A 17,409-nucleotide genomic window follows, 5' to 3' on the forward strand; every position below is an offset into this window, starting at 1 on the left:
TATAAAAGGCACGGATTGCATGGAGCACTGGGTGTGGTGGAAAAATAATGAATACTGTTATGCCAAAAATAAATAAAAAATAAATTTAAAAAAAAGAAGTAAAAGTTTATCTAAATTAAAAAAAAAGAATTAGCAGAATTATATTCATAATACCACCACTGTGAAAAACTAATAAAACAACTTTGATGTGATGTTTCTTGAGTTATAAATAAATAAATAAAATAAAAATGTGTTTTCTAGGGAATGAGGGAATGAATGTCTCATTCTTCCATGGAGAGGGATCTCAGTGGATATGGGATGAAGTAGATAAACAAAACACTGATAGGGCCATATTCATCTATTTATTGGTCTTTAGTGTAATTGCAAATGAATTTTGCCAGAGAACCTCCTATGACAGTCAAGTTTCTCTGAAATATGGTCCATTTATTAATCATCAGTCACAACCGAACTGAGAGATAAGTATGATCCTTTTGCATTTTGACTTTTAAAAAACCCATATATTTGGAAATTATACAACCGTCATTTCTCCTTCCACAGAAATAAGCATCCTGCTGACAAATGAGTACCTAGATGGCAAGTCATTAGGGAGAGTGAGTCGAGAAGGAAAACAGGTTTATGACCAAGAGTGAGTACCCCAATTTTATCAGGGAAGCTTTGTTATGGTTGTGTTTATTACAAGCTTTAAAGCATCATATTGTGTCTTCTTATTTCTTCAAGTATGTCTTCAGAAGATTGGCTCAAGACCCATAGCTTGGTTGCCAAGAAACTCACCATCATGGATGCCTTGTCCATGACAGCGGTCCCTCACATCCCCACCTATGTTCCCATTCTGGACAAACATGTTGTTTCCAAGGTCTTTGATGAGGTAAGACTGGTTTTCTGTCTGTCCCTGCCTGACATATTTTTCATTTCCAGCTCAAATAAAATGTAGTCCACTTTGGTCTTGTATAGTTGTAACAGAAATGTATTTCAGCCATTAAAAAGAAAATTATTTTTAAAGATAGTAAAAAGGAGAGAGAAATGCTCTTAAGAAGTTTTATTTTTAAGCTTAGAAGAAATTGGCCCTTGCTGGGTTGGTCATTCACAGCTTGTTGCTGGTGGGTGGCAATGTGGAGCAGCAAAAATGTCTGAAAAGCTTCTCAGAGTCATGAGTTGTGAGTGAACATCATCTAGTTTCAGAGGACGGGGGAGAACTTGGGAGACACAGTGTCCTCCCTTTGCTTACCTTCTCTTCTTAAGGTAAGTGTCCTTGAGAACTTGGGAGACACAGTGTCCTCCCTTTGCTTACCTTCTCTTGTTAAATATAGTGGCACCTTTTTTTCCCCCTAAGATTTATTTATTGAGAGAGAGAAAGCTTGTACATGCCTGCATGAGTGGGGGGAGGGCAGAGGGTGAGAATCTCAAGCAGACTCCCTGCTGAGCTCATAGCTTAACATGAGGCTGATTGTCATGGACCCATGAAGTCAGGACCTGAGCTGAAACCAGGAGCTGGCCCTCTTAGCTGATGGAGCCACGCAGGCAACACCATTGGCATCTTTCTATCACAAAAGTCTCCAAAGGAAAAAGTCACAAAGAGAAAGAGGGAGGGAGCAAGAGAAAAGAAGAGGTAAAGAGATAAAGAGGGAACTTGAGAGAGACTGAGAGTGAACTAGAGCCAGAGAGAACCATAGGAGAATGACAGTCATGTCTTAGAAGGGGAAAATGCAGTGGGAGGGCATAATAGGGTTAAATGTGGAGGAAAGCTAAATAAATACTGAAAAGTTTCCCTTGAATTGGGCAAATAGAAAGTCCTTGCCCTTAGCAAGAACAGATTCAGTGGAGCAGCCAGACTGTTCGAGAATGAGGAACACAAAAAACAAAGATATGAGGATCAAACCCCAGTGCTTCTGGGCATATACAGTGACAGCTAATGATTTAAATAGAAACATATCAGGCTTAAAAAAAAGTAATAAAATGCTTGGTCTAAGAGGAAAAAAAAAAAAGAAACATATCAGGCTTTATATTTGCTAAATGGAAATAGTGTCCTTAAAAGAACTTATCTCATCCTGAAATGGTTACAGAAGAAATGTAGGGTATTTGGGATTTGCTTCCAAATAATTGGGATGGTGGGAGTTGTTGGGGGAGGAAAGGAATAGATAAAAGAAGATTGGCCATGAGTTGGTAACTGTTAAATTTGCATGATAATAATATTGAATTGGGGAAGCTCCTTCTACTATTTTGTCTACTTTTTTATATAGTTCTGATTTTCCATAAAAAATTGAAAAAAATCAAAGGCAGAAAATCTTTTTTTAAAAAGGCTTTGTCTAACTGGTCTTGATGTATTTGGAAAAAGCAGAGGAATTGGTGAATTTTTTTCTCTGAGTCACATTGAAAACATCACACTGCTGGAGTTCAACATGTGCACAACCAGTGAGTGATTTTTGCTCTGGAGGTTGTGTGTGACTGATGCTATTTTCCTGTTGACTTTGCTTCATGGTGAGAGGCTCTGTCCCTGGGTGAGACCTTGTGACTGGCAGGTTCTATTTGTATTTCCAGTGAACTCTAACCTGATTAGTCAGATAACAATGTATCACTTGAACTTCTTCCAGAAGCAGCAGAGAGAAACTGAACACTGATTGATTTCTTCTAGGAAGTTTGGTGGCAGGTTTTCCTATTCTGTGCACTTATTTTATTAATATTCTTCAGCTTTATTTGGAATAAGATGTATTTAGTGAATTCTGCCAAGAAGTAGAATTTTCTTGTGCTTCTCATGTCTCCTTCTAAGCCTTCCAACAACCTAAAACATGGAAAAATAAATTTTTCAAAAAACTAATATGATAGGGTATGGAAGTACAAACATAAAATCAAAGGAAGAAACCATAAAGGAAAGATTTATGGATCAAATACAGAAAAATGTTCTACTGCATAAAAGCATATAAATAAAATGAAGGCAGAGCTCAGAAAAATATTTGCAACATACAACGAAGAGTTACAAGAGTAATGTCTTAAATATGTTTTTGTGTGTGCATCCATATAGTTTGTGTGTGTGTGTGTGTGTGAATCAGTGTTCTGTTCACAGAACAACATACATGTACACGTGCCCAAATGATGAAAGAATAAATACCTCATTGGAAAATCTAAGGGGATAAATTAAAAAAATCAAAACCTCATACACAAATATTTCTTACCTGGTAACCAAATATATGCACTGAGAAAAAATGCAAGCTGAAAAACCAGTTAGACACCTACCCCACCACGACTGTCATATTTGTAAGGTTAAAAAATACTAATAAACAAACACAAATACTAATGAACAGTGATGGCAAAATTAGGATGAAATGAGAACTTTTATATCCTGCTAGTGGGAGTATATATTGGCCTATCCTTGGCAGTACACTCAGGTGTTAAGAGCATACAGTCTCTCCTCCAGTGAATCCATATGTAGGTATTTCATAATCAGAAACACTGAAACATATATTCAAAGAATAGTTAGTGCTGCCTTATATCTAACAATAAGAATGCTGAAAGCAACCTAAATGTCTTCAGGGTCTATCTGTATTGGGCACTCGAGTGTCATACTTTCATTAAATGTCATGTTTCTGTAAAGGATGACATAGGGAAAAGCTCTCAATACAATTAATGTTAAATGAAAAAAACCTCCACATTTATAGTATATAAATTTGGTTACATAATATATATGATGTAGACATAGCACTCTTTCTCCCTCCTTTTCTCTTTTTACCAAAATGTGAATAGTGTTTATCTGAGTTGTGAGATTATTGGGGATTTGGGGGTTCTGTTTTTGCTTTGTTGGTTTTTTAAAAAAGATTTTATTTATTTATTTGACAGAGATCACAAGTAGGCAGAGAGGCCGGGGGGGGGGGCGGGAGAAGCAGGCTCCCGCTGAGCAGGGAGACTGATGCGGGGCTCCATCCCAGGACCCCAAGATTATGACCAGAGCTGAAAGCAGAGGCTTAACCCACTGAGCCACCCAGGTGCCCTGGGGGTTCTGTTTTTGTTGTAGTACTTTGAACTGAATATATATTAATGTTATGCTGACCAAAAAAAAAAAAAAAAGTTAAGAGAACAGACCTATAACAAATGATAAAATGGTGAAATATAAAGGGAACCTAATTTTAATTAATTATTGGTTTATTTTTATTTGCTAAGTAATATATGAATTCTCAGTATGGAATGACCATATAGAAGTCTTTAAAGGAAAATGGGGGAATTTCTCTCTCAGCTACTCTCATCTACAAACGAAACTCTTTGGGTAGTTTGGTGATTATCTTTCCAATTGTTTTTCTACCCACACACTCATGTGTATATACGTACATATAAATAATATATATTTATACACACATGCATAACAATTTTAATAAATATAAGTGAGGTGATACCATATGGTTTTCCATTTTATCTTTTATAAATTATCTTTTATGAAAATCATCTTTTAAAAATTAAGGTCTCGGAGACACCTGGGTGGCTCAGTTGGTTAGGCAGCTGCCTTCGGCTCAGGTCATGATCCCAGCGTCCTGGGATCGAGTCCCATATCGGGCTCCTTGCTCCGCAGGGAGCCTGCTTCTCCGTCTGACTCTGCCTTCCACTCTGTCTGCCTGTGCTTGCTCTCGCTCACTCTCTCTGACAAATAAATAAAATCTTTAAAAAAAAAAAAATATTAAGGTCTCGGGACACCCAGGTGGCTCAGTCAGTTAAGTGTCCGACTTTCTTTCTTTCTTTCTTTTTTTCTTTCTTTCTTTCTTTCTTTGACAGGCAGAGATCACTAGTAGGCAGAGAGGCAGGCAGAGATAGAGAGGGAGGAGGAAGCAGGCTCCCTGCTGAGCAGAGAGCCCAATTCGGGGCTCAATCCCAGGACCCTGGGACCACGACCTGAGCTGAAGGCTGAGGCTTTAACCCACTGAGCTACCCAGGTGCCCCCAGTGTCTGACTCTTGATCTCAGCTCAGGTCTTAAACTCTGGGTCATGAGTTCAGGCCCCATGTTGGGCTCCATGCTGGTGTGAAACCTACTTCAAAAAAAAAGTAAGGTCTTATACATCAGAATCCTAGAGGAGAACATAGGCCCATATGTTTGGGCCTCTTTGATATCAGCCCAGCAACTTCTTTCAAGATAGGTCTCCAAAGGCAAAGGAAACAAAAGCAAAAATAAACTTTTGGGACTTCATCAAGATCAAAAGCTTCTGCACAGCAAAGGAAACAGTCAAGAAAACAAAGAGGCAACCCATGGAATAGGAGAAGATATTTGCAAATTGCAATACAGACAAAAGGTTGCTATCCAGGATCTATAAAGAACTTCTCAAACTCAAACTTAAACACACACAAAACAGACAAGCATATCAAAAAATGGGCAGAAGATATGAACAGACACTTCTCCAATGAAGACATACAAATGGCTATCAGACACATGAAAAAATGTTCATCACCAGCCATCAGGGAGATTCAAATTAAAACCACATTGAGATATCACCTTACACCAATTAGAATGGCCAAAATTAGCAAGACAGGAAACAACATGTGTTGGAGAGGATGTGGAGTAAGGGGAACCCTCCTACACTGTTGGTGGGAATGCAAGTTGGTGCAGCCACTTTGGAGAACAGTGTGGAGATTCCTCAAGAAATTAAAAATAGTGCTGCAATTGCACTACTGGGTATTTACCCCAAAGATACAGATGTAGTGAAAAGAAGGGCCATCTGTACCCCAATGTTTATAGCAGCAATGGCCACGGTCACCAAACTGTGGAAAGAACCAAGATGCCCTTCAATGGACGAATGGATAAGGAAGATGTGGTTCATATACACTATGGAGTATTATGCCTCCATCAGAAAGGACGAATACCCAACTTTTGTAGCAATATGGACGGGACTGAAAGAGATTATGCTGAGTGAAATAAGTCAAGCAGAGAGAGTCAATTATCATATGGTTTCACTTATTTGTGGAGCATAACAAATAGCATGGAGGACATGGGGAGTTAGAGGAGAAGGGAGTTGGGGGAAATTGGAAGGGGAGGTGAACCATGAGAGACTATGGACTCTGAAAAACAACCTGAGGGTTTTGGAGGAGCAGAGGGTGGGAGGTTGGGGGAGCCAGGTGGTAGGTATTATAGAGGGCACGGATTGCATGGAGCACTGGGTGTGGTGCAAAATCAATGAATACTGTTACGCTGAAAAGAAATTTAAAAAAAAAAAAAGGTAAGGTCTTAGAGACCTTTACACACGTGCAGATATGGGTTGTCTCTTTCTTACTAGTTTCACATTTCTTCCTCATTATTTCATTGCTTAATTGAAGTAGGGTTGACGCACCATGTTACATTAGTTTCATTTGTACAACACAGTGGTTCAACAACTCTGTAAGTTATGCTCTGCTTACCACAAGTGTAATGCCCTCTGTCACCATCCAGTACTATTAAAGTGCTGTTCACTATATTTCCTGTGCTATAGCTTTCATTCCCAGTTCTTTCCCATCATTAATGGACATTTACACTGTATACTTCTTTTCCATATCACAAACAATCCTATAACAGATTTTCTTGCACACAGATTTTTGGGCACATAAACAAATCTCTCTGGGGATAGATTCCGCAAAGTGGTGTTGCTAGACCCAAAGGGTGTGCACATTTTAAATTTTGACGGATGCATGTATTGCATGGAGCACTGGGTGTGGTGCATAAACAATGAATTTTGGAACACTGAAAAGAAGTAAAATGGAAAAAAATAAAATTTTGACAGATGAAATCAAATAACCTTCCAAATAAGTTTTACATTTCTGCTAGTTAGAGCCCCACAACAGCCTTTTTCCTAAGAGGAACACTATATAATATTTGTTGATAAGCATTTGTTTTATAAGTATAGAAATGCTTTGAAAACCCTGAAAATAGCATGCAGATATAAAATCTTATTCAACTTGTCCTCTCTTCACTGGTCCGTTCATATTACGAAGAAGTAAACATAATAATATACCTACTCTGAGATTGTTATGGAATTAAAAGAAGTAATGCATATATAATAGCCCATACTCGCAGGCACTCAATAAACTTTTATTGACTTTTATTTTAAAAATATTCAACAAGTATTACATGCCTACTGTATGCAGGCCCGAGTTGATCTCTAGAGTACAGACAAATAAGACAACCAACCAATGTTTCTACAAACACAGTTTACCATCTCATGGAGGGAATAGCAATTAAAATAAGTCCTGGTTAATGACAAGTGGGAGGTGCCTAGTGAAGATGCAGGAGAGGTCCCCTAAGCTAGTCTCAGTTGTCAAAGAAGGCTTCAGGCTTGGCTCTGAGGGTTCAGACCCAGGGGCAGAAAAGGAGTTATCAAGTGAGTAGATGGGGAGGGATGTCCTAAGCAGTGGGGGAGCAAGTGGGGAAGTTTAAGATCCAAGAAAGCTTATCATTCTAAAGAATGTTTGGTGTGACTGGAGGAAAGTTAGCACTAGTAAAGGAAGGGCCTTGATTGATTAAGAAGTTGGAGTGTCATCCTGAGGACAAGCAAAGGGGTTTTAGCAGAAGATCAATTTAGGCTTCAGCTGCAATGTGCAGAGTAGTTGGAGAGGTTTAAGGCTGGGAAGGTGAGGGTCAGTCAGGAGGCAAGGCCTGGGTGACTCTGATCCAGGTGGCAACAATGAGGGTGGAGCCAAGGCAATTTTCAAAGTCAGGTTAGATAGGACTAAACAGTGTGGGGCTGAAAGAGAGAAAAATATGGAGTGATTCCCAAGAAGGAGAAACTAGAAGAATAGTGAGGGTCCTGTTCTTCAGAAAAACATTTTAGTCTTCTGACTCTAGAAAGCAAAGCTAAGTGGTGAGGATCAACATTTTTCAGTTTCATTCCACCATTGACACTTGTGCTTGGTACCTTTTGTGACAATGTAAATTCTCATCACAGACCTGTGAGTAGGTAGCACACAATCCAGCGTGCTTACCTTTCTCCATTATTGATAGTAAGTGCATGCATCATGAGGATGATGGAAGTATACTGCAGTAAATTCCAACTTCACTATCAAAGCATGCCTGTATCTTTTATTCCTTAACATTTTCTATGACTGGAAGAGACCCTCACTTAGAAATGGAAAGAATAGTAAGACAATAACCTAAAAATACATCCTCCTTAGTGGGATGTATAGCTTTTTGACATTTGGGCTTAATGTTTTATGAAAAAGTAGACAAAAAAGTAGAATGGAGCTGAAAAGCAAACCTGAATCTTAACACACTGCACTGAGAATTTTAATTGACTCTTAACGCCTATGTTCTGTGCCCAGTCACATCTGTCTGGGCTGAATTGTAAAGCAGTGTTTGGCTTTGTCCCCAGCTCTTTGTTTCATTCATGACTTATGTATGGGCTCTTTCTTCTTCTGGAACACAATGCTGTTTTGGTTTTCAATGTTTCCTGGACCAGCATCAAATCTGTCACCTTGGAAATGAAGTACTGAGCAGAGAGGTTGCCCTAGCAACTCTTCATTACAAGATGCTAACTGGCACTTTGGGTTTCCAGTGGACCAGATAATTTTACCTTAACTCTTTCAAAAAAATTAATTCATTGCCAAGTCATATACAGGATAAAATTGTTTTAGTTATTTGATGAATCTGGAATTCCGAGCTCTTTATTGCCAATCGCTTCAAAGAAAAGTAAAATAATTGGGGAACATTAATTTGTATCATTGGAAAGTTTACATCATCATCATGTTCTTTAACAACATCCCATCAAGGCTTCCTGTTTTGCCCTAATCTGGGTTCATTAGGCACATAACTCTGTGGTCAGATACACTGGGCTTGCCTACTAGCTCTATCATTTACTTCTGACAGGCAATGCACAATCCCATTAATAGGGGTTTTGAGCAAAGCATTTGCTTTCATCAAAGTATCATATATAAAAGTTAGAGCAACTTAGTGAAGTTGCTATTCATCTTGTCATTTAGCTGACAAGTGCAGAGAGGTTAGGGATGCTGTAAGGACAGGCATTTTGTTGCTATCATATATAGTAGCATTGAACATAAAATTATGTGATAAGTTTCATCTTAATTAAAAATTAATTAATTTTTAATTTAAAAAGGACAGTTATTACAAAAGCTATATATATTCACTGTGTATAAAAATTAGCAAATACAGATAAATGAAAAAGAAGGAAATAGTAGAGTTACAACTCTACCACTGAAGAATCATTTGATGGTTTTATGACCAGACCTTTTTCTATATATATGTATCCTTTGTTTTTTGTTTTTGTTTTACCAAAATGATGTCAAACTGAATATACAGTTTTGTGCCTTCATTTTTCTCAACAGTCTACTTTGAACATTGTTGCAGGTCAACAGACGTTTATCTTCTTTGCCAATGAAAATGTTCACTAAATTGAAAAGAACAATCTTTTCTTTTCTAAAGTTAGTATGAAAAATGTGGGACATAGTCTACCTTGTAGTAAGTAACATATTTTCTTGGGTTTATGGAAGATCTTGTTGACATGCTCCTCTTTTGCCAGTTAATTCTGTGATCCTGCTTTCATTTGATCTTTGGAGACTGGAGACGTTCCAGTTTGAAAGCAGACATTAAAGCTTCTACCCTCAGCAGTTTGTGCATCTGCACTGCCATAAACCCACGTGTCTGTGTTCAGAGTTACCCATGCAGGATTTGTGCAGCTTTGGTGTTTTTGTCATGCACATCCCTTCAGTCCTCTCCTTGGCCAGTCTGGCAGCAAGCTCTGGGATATTTGTTGGAAGAGCTGATTAAGGTGAAAAAAGTGAAATTGGTGAACTCAGCCAGAATTGAACAATAATTATATAAACACCCATTTCATACTATGTTCTCATTTTCAAAATGTGGGGTTGAGGATAAACACGATGTTGTCAGGAGGAACTTTACCTATAGTGTGACTTTAACAACGAATACCTGTGCATATAGTTCTGTATTCTGCTTCCTTCATTTAGCTTATGTTATGAACATACTCTCTTGTAATGACCACATTTGGATGAATTTTTAATGGTTGCACTAATATTCAATAATATGAACTACTGCAACTTATTTAAATTATTTTCCCCATTAATGCACACTTTACTTTGAATTTTAACAATGCCTATTTACCTACATCTTTATCACTTAGGAGCAGTACATTAAGGGGCACCTGGGTGGCTGAGCTAGTTAAGTGGCTCCTTTGGCTCAGGTCATGATCTCATGGTCCTGGGATCGAGCTCTACATGGGGCTCCCTGCTCAGAGAGAGCCTGCTTCTCTCTCCCTCTACCTGCCACTTTACCATGCTTTCTATCAAAGAAATAAATAAAATCTTTTTTTAAAAAAAGCAGTACATTAAAAAAAAAACTTTACCAATTACTGTGTGGAAGGGTGTTTATGGTGTTTCATTTTAATTTTCTATTCTTCTATTGTTTCAGAATAGTTTATTATAGAACCTAAATTTCTTGTTCACTTTGTTTATATTTCTAACAAATACCTCTTAAAAATAGCAAAGTTACATTCATTTTATGACTCAATTACCAAGAACTCAAATTTGGAGGAATCCAGACTTCATTATATTTTATAATATAGATAAAACATTTTTTGAGCCTTGACCATTTTTTTAATTTATATATAGTTTTAGTTTTCAAATATTCAAAAAATGGTTACTTTGTACATGTATTATGCTAGAAAACTGGTAGGTTTTTTTTTTGAAAGGAATAAAGAACAGAGTTTAGTAGAAAGGAAAGGCATATAACAAAACCTGCAATTCAGTGTAAATATAGGGACTGAATGAGAAAATATGTAGAGAGTGGTTAATGCTTGGCAGAGAGTAAAGGATAAACACTATTACCATTATTGACAAAACTATTCTTAAATACAATGGTTGCTTACAGGTCTAACCCAAATTAACTGTACATGAATTCTAGCAATTTCTTCTTTTTGGTTGCTGACTCTCTTTTTTCTGTCTCCATTTCTACCCCCACCTTCCCTCCCTTTCTCATAGTTAAAATCTTTCCCCACAGGTTATGATTATTTTTTAAAACTTTTTTTAGGGTATGATTATTAATATCAAATTGGCAAGGCTTCTTTTAGGTTAATCTCAGGAGAATTGAAGTAGGTAAGCTTGAAGCTCTTTTTTGTTGTAAAATTTTGTCTAAGATGGTCCCTTGATTTTCATTATGAGAGGTAATAAGTAAATCATTTTCAAAGGAGTTGTGATCAGGTTTTATTCCCTTTCAAACAGAGCTGTCAGTTTCTTCATTAACTGCACCCTCCTCCCCCTCCCCATGCTTCCTTGCAGAAGCTGGGTGACCATGGTTCTGATCCCTCAAGTCCTATCAGAATGCCTCTTACGACCTCATAGTCACTCTACATTTGACATCATAAAGAGAATATCCCATGGCACCACCATGTGACCACCATGTTGTAAAAACTAAGACCATAGACTGAAGGTGTGGAGTATGACTTTGTCTTTCCCTAAATCTGCATGCAGAAAGGAATGAGAGTGGGTGCACAAAGCCAAATTTGAAGTACTACCACACTGAAGTACATGATGGCCACGCAAAGCCTGAGATCTAAAACCACAAAAGAGGGAAGTAGAACATCAATATAAATGTTGTCATGTTGCTAAATATTTTAGGGTTTGATTTGCAGTTGGGCCATATGTTGGCAAACCTGGAGAGCTATTTATAGACTTCTAGGGGGGTATTTTTTCCAGGGGTGATAAAAATATGAAGGTCTTTGATTTTGTGGAGATTGATTTCTTTTTCCTCTTGAAAGTTTTTGTGATATGTAGGTCTATTTTGAGAGTTGTGGTGGTTTTTTTTCCCCCATTACTGCAAGCTTCATTCAGTATTCAAAGCCTAGCTAACTCACCTTTCGACCTACTGCTCTGGCCCCTTTTGACAAAAGTTGTTCTAGAAGCCACATGCTGAATTCCTGTGTCCGACAATTAGTGAGGTTCGATTTCACAGCCTCTTCATTTCTTTCTCTTAAGTTTTCTGAATCTTTGCCTATTTTCTTGTTTGTTTTGGTCTTGACATTTAAATTACAAAATTAGTATATGTAGCCATCATTTCAATGTCCTTGTCTTCCAAGATAGGCTGGCTGTTTTACTTGAAGTACTCTTTTTCCTGTCCATTTTTTCTTTTGGTACTTCTGTATGGTTTTGTACTTTTACACAGCTGTTACTTCTTTGAACAACCTAATCATAATTAATTTTAATTATAATTACTATAAATCATTGTTAGATGGCTTATAAGATTAATTTCTTCTCAAGCGAATTGACATTCTTATTGTTGATTTTCTCAGTCATCATTTATATATTTTTTTCATTGTAGATTTTGGAAATTTAACATAGATTAGCAGGATTTTTTTAATCTGTATTTTCTTTCTCCTCCTTTCCAGTTGCCATCCTCTGGTACACCTCCTCACTGGTGTTTAGAGCTCTTGTTCCTCAGTGATACTGGAATGTGATAGATTCGGTGGGTGGCTTGGTATAGTTGTTGGTGGTAAGGCACCATCAGTGTCCTCTCTCATTTGGCAGAACCTTTTTCAAGGGGTGCGAGACCCTCAGCCCAACACTGGCTTCAGGCCCTGAGCCTGACTTGAGCCTTCATCTTACAGACACTTGTAGTCCCACTTGCTGTCCAGGAGTTGTGCTCCCATGGCCCTGCTATCTTTCGACAAAGAGTCAGCAATTCCACAACTTTAGCCCTGCTCACTTGTTCCCAGTCCCATTCAACTTTTGTTACCTAGAAATTTATGGGCCATGCATCTGACCTTTTTTCTTTCCTTCCTCCTTTCCTTTCTCTGCATTTTTTCCTTAGGCAATAACAATATAATTTTTGTCTAATTTTGGATATAAGAGGGAACATAAAAGCATGACTTATATCATCTTGATTGAAAGTAAAAATTTACTTCTTAGAAGCAATTCTCCACATTTTCAAAATGCCTACATGGTGCTTATAGTTGGAATCATATATAATTTTGAAACAATATTATAGCTTGGCATTCTGTTAGTTAGACTTTTCTTTTTTGTTTAAATATTAAAATATGGGGGACGCCTGGGTGGCTCAGTTGGTTAAGCAGCTGCCTTCGGCTCAGGTCATGATCCCAGCGTCCTGGGATCGAGTCCCACATCGGGCTCCTTGCTCAGCAGGGAGCCTGCTTCTCCCTCTGCCTCTGCCTGCCATTCTGTCTGCCTGTGCTCGCTCTCTCCCCCTCTCTCTCTGATAAATAAATCTTTAAAAAAATATTAAAATATGGAATATACTTTTTTAATGAATATTTATTCATTTATCAACAAATATTTGTTGAGGGCACACTATGTGCCAGCCAGTATTCTAGGTAATGGGAATATAGTAGTAAATAAAATAAAGTTTCTGCTCTGATAGAGCTTACATTCTACTAAGGAGAGAGAAGTAACATGCAAAGAGGTAAGTATTTAGTATAGGTATTAAGAAGATGGCTTGGAATCATAGGCATACCGAAACCCAAAAGTAAGCACCAGGTGCAAACAAAAAGACTAAAAAGGAAGGCCTCTCTTTCTCATAGTCTGCTGTTCTTATAGAATGTGATCACTGAGGCTTCTCAGACTTTTCTAAGAATCTCTTATAAATTGACAAGGAAAATAGTCCAAAGATGTTAAATGTAATTAGATATTTTCAAGAGAAAATAAAATGTGAAATAAATATATGAGGAGGATGTTTAACCCAAGTAGTAATTTACAAAGTAGCAACAAGGGGATCCTTTCTCTTAAAAATTACTCACTCTCATCAGTTTGACAGGGGCTTACAAAGATGGTACTTGATTCTGACTAGAGTTTCCTGAAGCTGTTGTTTTGTGTGTGTGCTTGATAGAGTTTTAAAATTGGAAGAAAAAGATAAGCGATGATATCTCAGAGTCTATTTTCTTTATCATTATCTGTATTCTCTAATTTTTCTATAATTATATTGATTCTATAGTCAGAAAAACATGCTGTATAGCACTGTAGATCATTTTCGGAGGCAGTTGTTAACCTATCAAATGATGCTTTCCTTTGGTATTGCTGTGCAGGTGTTTCCTCTGGCACATGTGTGCAATGACACCAATAAGATGACATTAATTAACCCCCAAGGAGTCAAACTCAATATCTACAAGCAAAAAGTGGAACAGGCCATTAAGAGCTATGAAAAGTAAGTATTAGTCCCAGCTGCTCTTTAAGAGCTATGGAGTTTGTTTGTGCTTATTTTCTCTTGTTTTTAGCTTAAATTTTTTTTTTCTTTGTCTAGATCAGCTACTTAGTAATTGCCCTGAAGGAATATAGCCGTAGCAGCCACAAACAGGGGTTTCCTCAGTGCCAGGCATGCATGAAACACAGGACCCAAAGAATTCCAACAGAGTTTTGAAGAAACCATCTGCCCTTTCCAAAATCTGTAGAAATCTCAAGTTTCCCTGAGATCTTTAAAGTTTTCCCTCTAAGGGCACCTGGGTGGCTCAGTGGGTTAAGCCTCTGCCTTCGGCTCAGGTTATGATCTCAGGATCCTGGGATCGAGCCTGTTTCCCCTCTCTCTCTCTGCCTGCCTCTCTGCCTGCTTGTAATCGCTCTCTCTGTGTCAAATAAATAAATAAAATCTTAAAAAAAGAAAAAGCTTTCCCTTTAACAGAGTGAATTCAGTCATTTCAGCACAGATTTTGTAAAGTGACTAATGAAATGCCACAACAGTGAAATAGTGGAGATAACTTAAGTGTCTCCTACTACGTAAATCATTTTTTCCCATTTTTTAGAAGGATGATCAAGTTGGCTCCAGTGAAAGTTTTACTCTTAGCCACTGTGTTAGTGCTGAGATGGAGTTTGTTTTCACAAGGGCAGACGCCCAGTCTCACCCTTGTCCTAGTTCTGTGGTCCCCTCCCCACCCCAGTCCCAGCACTTTATAAAGCCTCGGTGCCTAGCACTTTAAACTTTAAGCATGCCCTGCTTCTCCAGGCAAGCCTTTCCTTGGTTCTGGAGCTGTGCAACTGAGTTTTCACCTATCACCACGTGGATGGAAGGAATGACATAAAGTACATGAACATTAACAATGTCCTAGGCAGTGTTTTCTGGTCTGTTGTCATTTTGTGGTGTATCTACTGTGTGTTTAAAAGAAGTATAGAGCCTGACTCCTGCCACATGGGTTGCACAGTCCGGTCTAGATGCTGGCCTTTCCCCACCATGCCCATCACAGGCTTCTGCAGATCTCCTTTCAGATCTGCCCTCACCTAAGAATGGAGTCTTATACAAGCTCCTTCAGCTGCCTCCAGGCTCCTCAGGACTTCTCTGAGCCTTTGTCTGCCCTCCCTTTCTCTTGCAGACACCATGAACTACGCAAGGCAAGGCTCTCTTATCTGTGGGCCTGAGGCTTTGCTCTGTAGATTTCCCCATGTCTCCCACACACGGGGGCTGTCCCTCCACTCTGCCTCTCCTTCTGCACCCGGCAGGCCTTCCCCCCCCTTGCCTTCCAGCAGTGCTGCCCTCTTCCTGTCCTCCAGCTGTCCTCTTTCATTCCTGTCTTGCCTAAGCTCCAGTGGCCCTCTGTTCAGAGGCCTTTCCCCAATGACTCCACCACACACCCTGCCTATGGCCCTCAGAGGGCTCAAAGCTTCTGCACAGGCCTGTGTCTCCTATATAAGGATGTCAGCTTTCAAGGGCCGGAGCTTAGCAGCCTTGCTCTCCCTTGTCTCCTCTACCTAGGAGGTGTTGCTATGTGTGTATTTGACTATTGGAATTTAATTTGAATCTGATCTAATTCACATTTAGTTATTAAAATTTATCAAATTCAGTTATTCAAAGTATATCTTTCATATTAAAATGGAATATGCTTTACTCAGCCAAATATTTGGGTTCTAGAATTACCTGGTTTGTGAAAGCCTGGTGCAGGACCACAAGGTAGGGCTTTTAGGTCCCAATTCTGAGCTTCATTTTTGACTCTGACATCTACATGGCACATCACGTAACAATTGGAAGCTTCAGATTCCTTATTTACAAAATCTCGCAAGGCAGTTTTGAGGGTTATGTAAATTATATATAAAGAGCAATTAATGTTAATTACTTACCCTTTAATTCCCTGAATCTGCTGATCCCCAAATAACCATAAATACAGGAATATAATAATCACATAGCTCTTCCGCCTATATGAACCCTTTCCCTTTCTAAAGACAGGGATCCCTCCTTCCCTAATAGCAAAATCAAAATACAGACATAGCAAGTGATTTGGCCCACTTCTTACTTCCAATGAGTGAATCTGGAAAAGCCTTTTAGGGCACTTAGAGAAATGCATATTGCTGTTATTAATAGTAACATTAATTCTAATATTAATATTATTTAAATTTCAATATCATTGAATTAATATATGATATTAATGTGTTGTTAATATTAAGTGAATATTTAATATAATTATTTAATAATACTAATATTAACATAGTATTATACAGGACAAAACTTCCTGATCTTTTGCATTCAGTAGTCTTTAAGAATTCTGTTGGCATAAGCATCAATTCCCTTTTCCATCTTGCTCTACCTTTCTAAAGATACACATACAGTGAAAAGTAATTAATAAAACTTGATTTACTCCCACTCTGTCCCCAATATAGTATTTCTAAGGAGTTTCCCATCACAAGTAAGCCAGATATAACCCTGAATTTGTATGGTTAGCGATGACCAGACAATTGGGAAGTTCACAGCCCTTTGGCCAAAATAGTGACATAAGCTAGCTATGTTGGTCACACTTAATTGGCTGTGTGTGGAGTCCTTCTGCTTCAATATTTCATGAATCAAGATAGCAATTCTGACTTTGTATGTCTGAGTATAAACTTTGAGTCAGGGTTCCGGGGCTGACCAAATTTCAGTCAGGGTTCCAGGGCTCAACCAAATTTCACTCTTCCTTAAACAAAAAGAAGAGGAACACTATGGCTAGTAAAATCTCTGAATCAAGGAGTGGACCAGCCTCAGAGAAACCCTCATGTCCCATAGCCTTTGGCATCCTGCAGGGATGGCCCTCATTCCACCCCTTTTGTGGCCAGTCAGTGGAGCCAGGATCAACACCCTTACCTGCCCTCAGTTCACACCCACCCACTTTTTCTTGCGAGTTGGAAGTATAGTTGGAAAATAGGGGGAATAACAGAAGTTATGTAAGTGTGCTCTTAGAAAAATATTTTCTAAAGGATTGAATTAAAATTAGTGGTATGTGCTAGCTAATTAGACCTCAGTTTCCAAGCCTTCCCCATCTTCAGAACCTGGAGGGAATAAACACTGAGTTATTCCTGGTCATTTATATGTACATCTCAATCCTCCCAGCACCAAGGTAGGTGATGTTATCCTTGTTTCAGCGATAAGAAAACAGAGTTTCAAAAAGTTATGTAACACAGGATCACACAGCAGCAAAGTAAAGGCATTGGGATTTGAACCCAGAGCCATGTGGCTCCAAAGCCTTTGGTGTCACTCCCAGCCT

General features: G+C 38.4%; 1 protein-coding gene across 3 annotated transcripts in view; it reads left to right on the forward strand.

Moving 5' to 3' along the window:
- Positions 1-17,409, forward strand: part of VWA3B (von Willebrand factor A domain containing 3B) — a 223,701-nt gene that overhangs the window by 158,386 nt on the left and 47,906 nt on the right. For all 3 annotated transcript variants that reach the window (XR_006606011.1, XR_006606010.1, XM_045077773.1), the window contains exons 18-20: positions 538-625; positions 718-865; positions 13,999-14,117. Coding sequence is in view for 1 of the 3 variants with exons in the window: in XM_045077773.1 (XP_044933708.1) it covers positions 538-625; positions 718-865; positions 13,999-14,117 (355 nt within the window). In the remaining 2 variants the exon portion in view is untranslated. The remainder of the gene's footprint in view (positions 1-537; positions 626-717; positions 866-13,998; positions 14,118-17,409) is intronic.

The sequence above is a fragment of the Mustela putorius genome, unplaced genomic scaffold, assembly GCF_011764305.1.
Source record: "Mustela putorius furo isolate JIRA1106 unplaced genomic scaffold, ASM1176430v1.1 tig00000224_pilon_pilon_pilon, whole genome shotgun sequence".
Classification (NCBI taxonomy): Eukaryota; Metazoa; Chordata; class Mammalia; order Carnivora; family Mustelidae; genus Mustela; species Mustela putorius.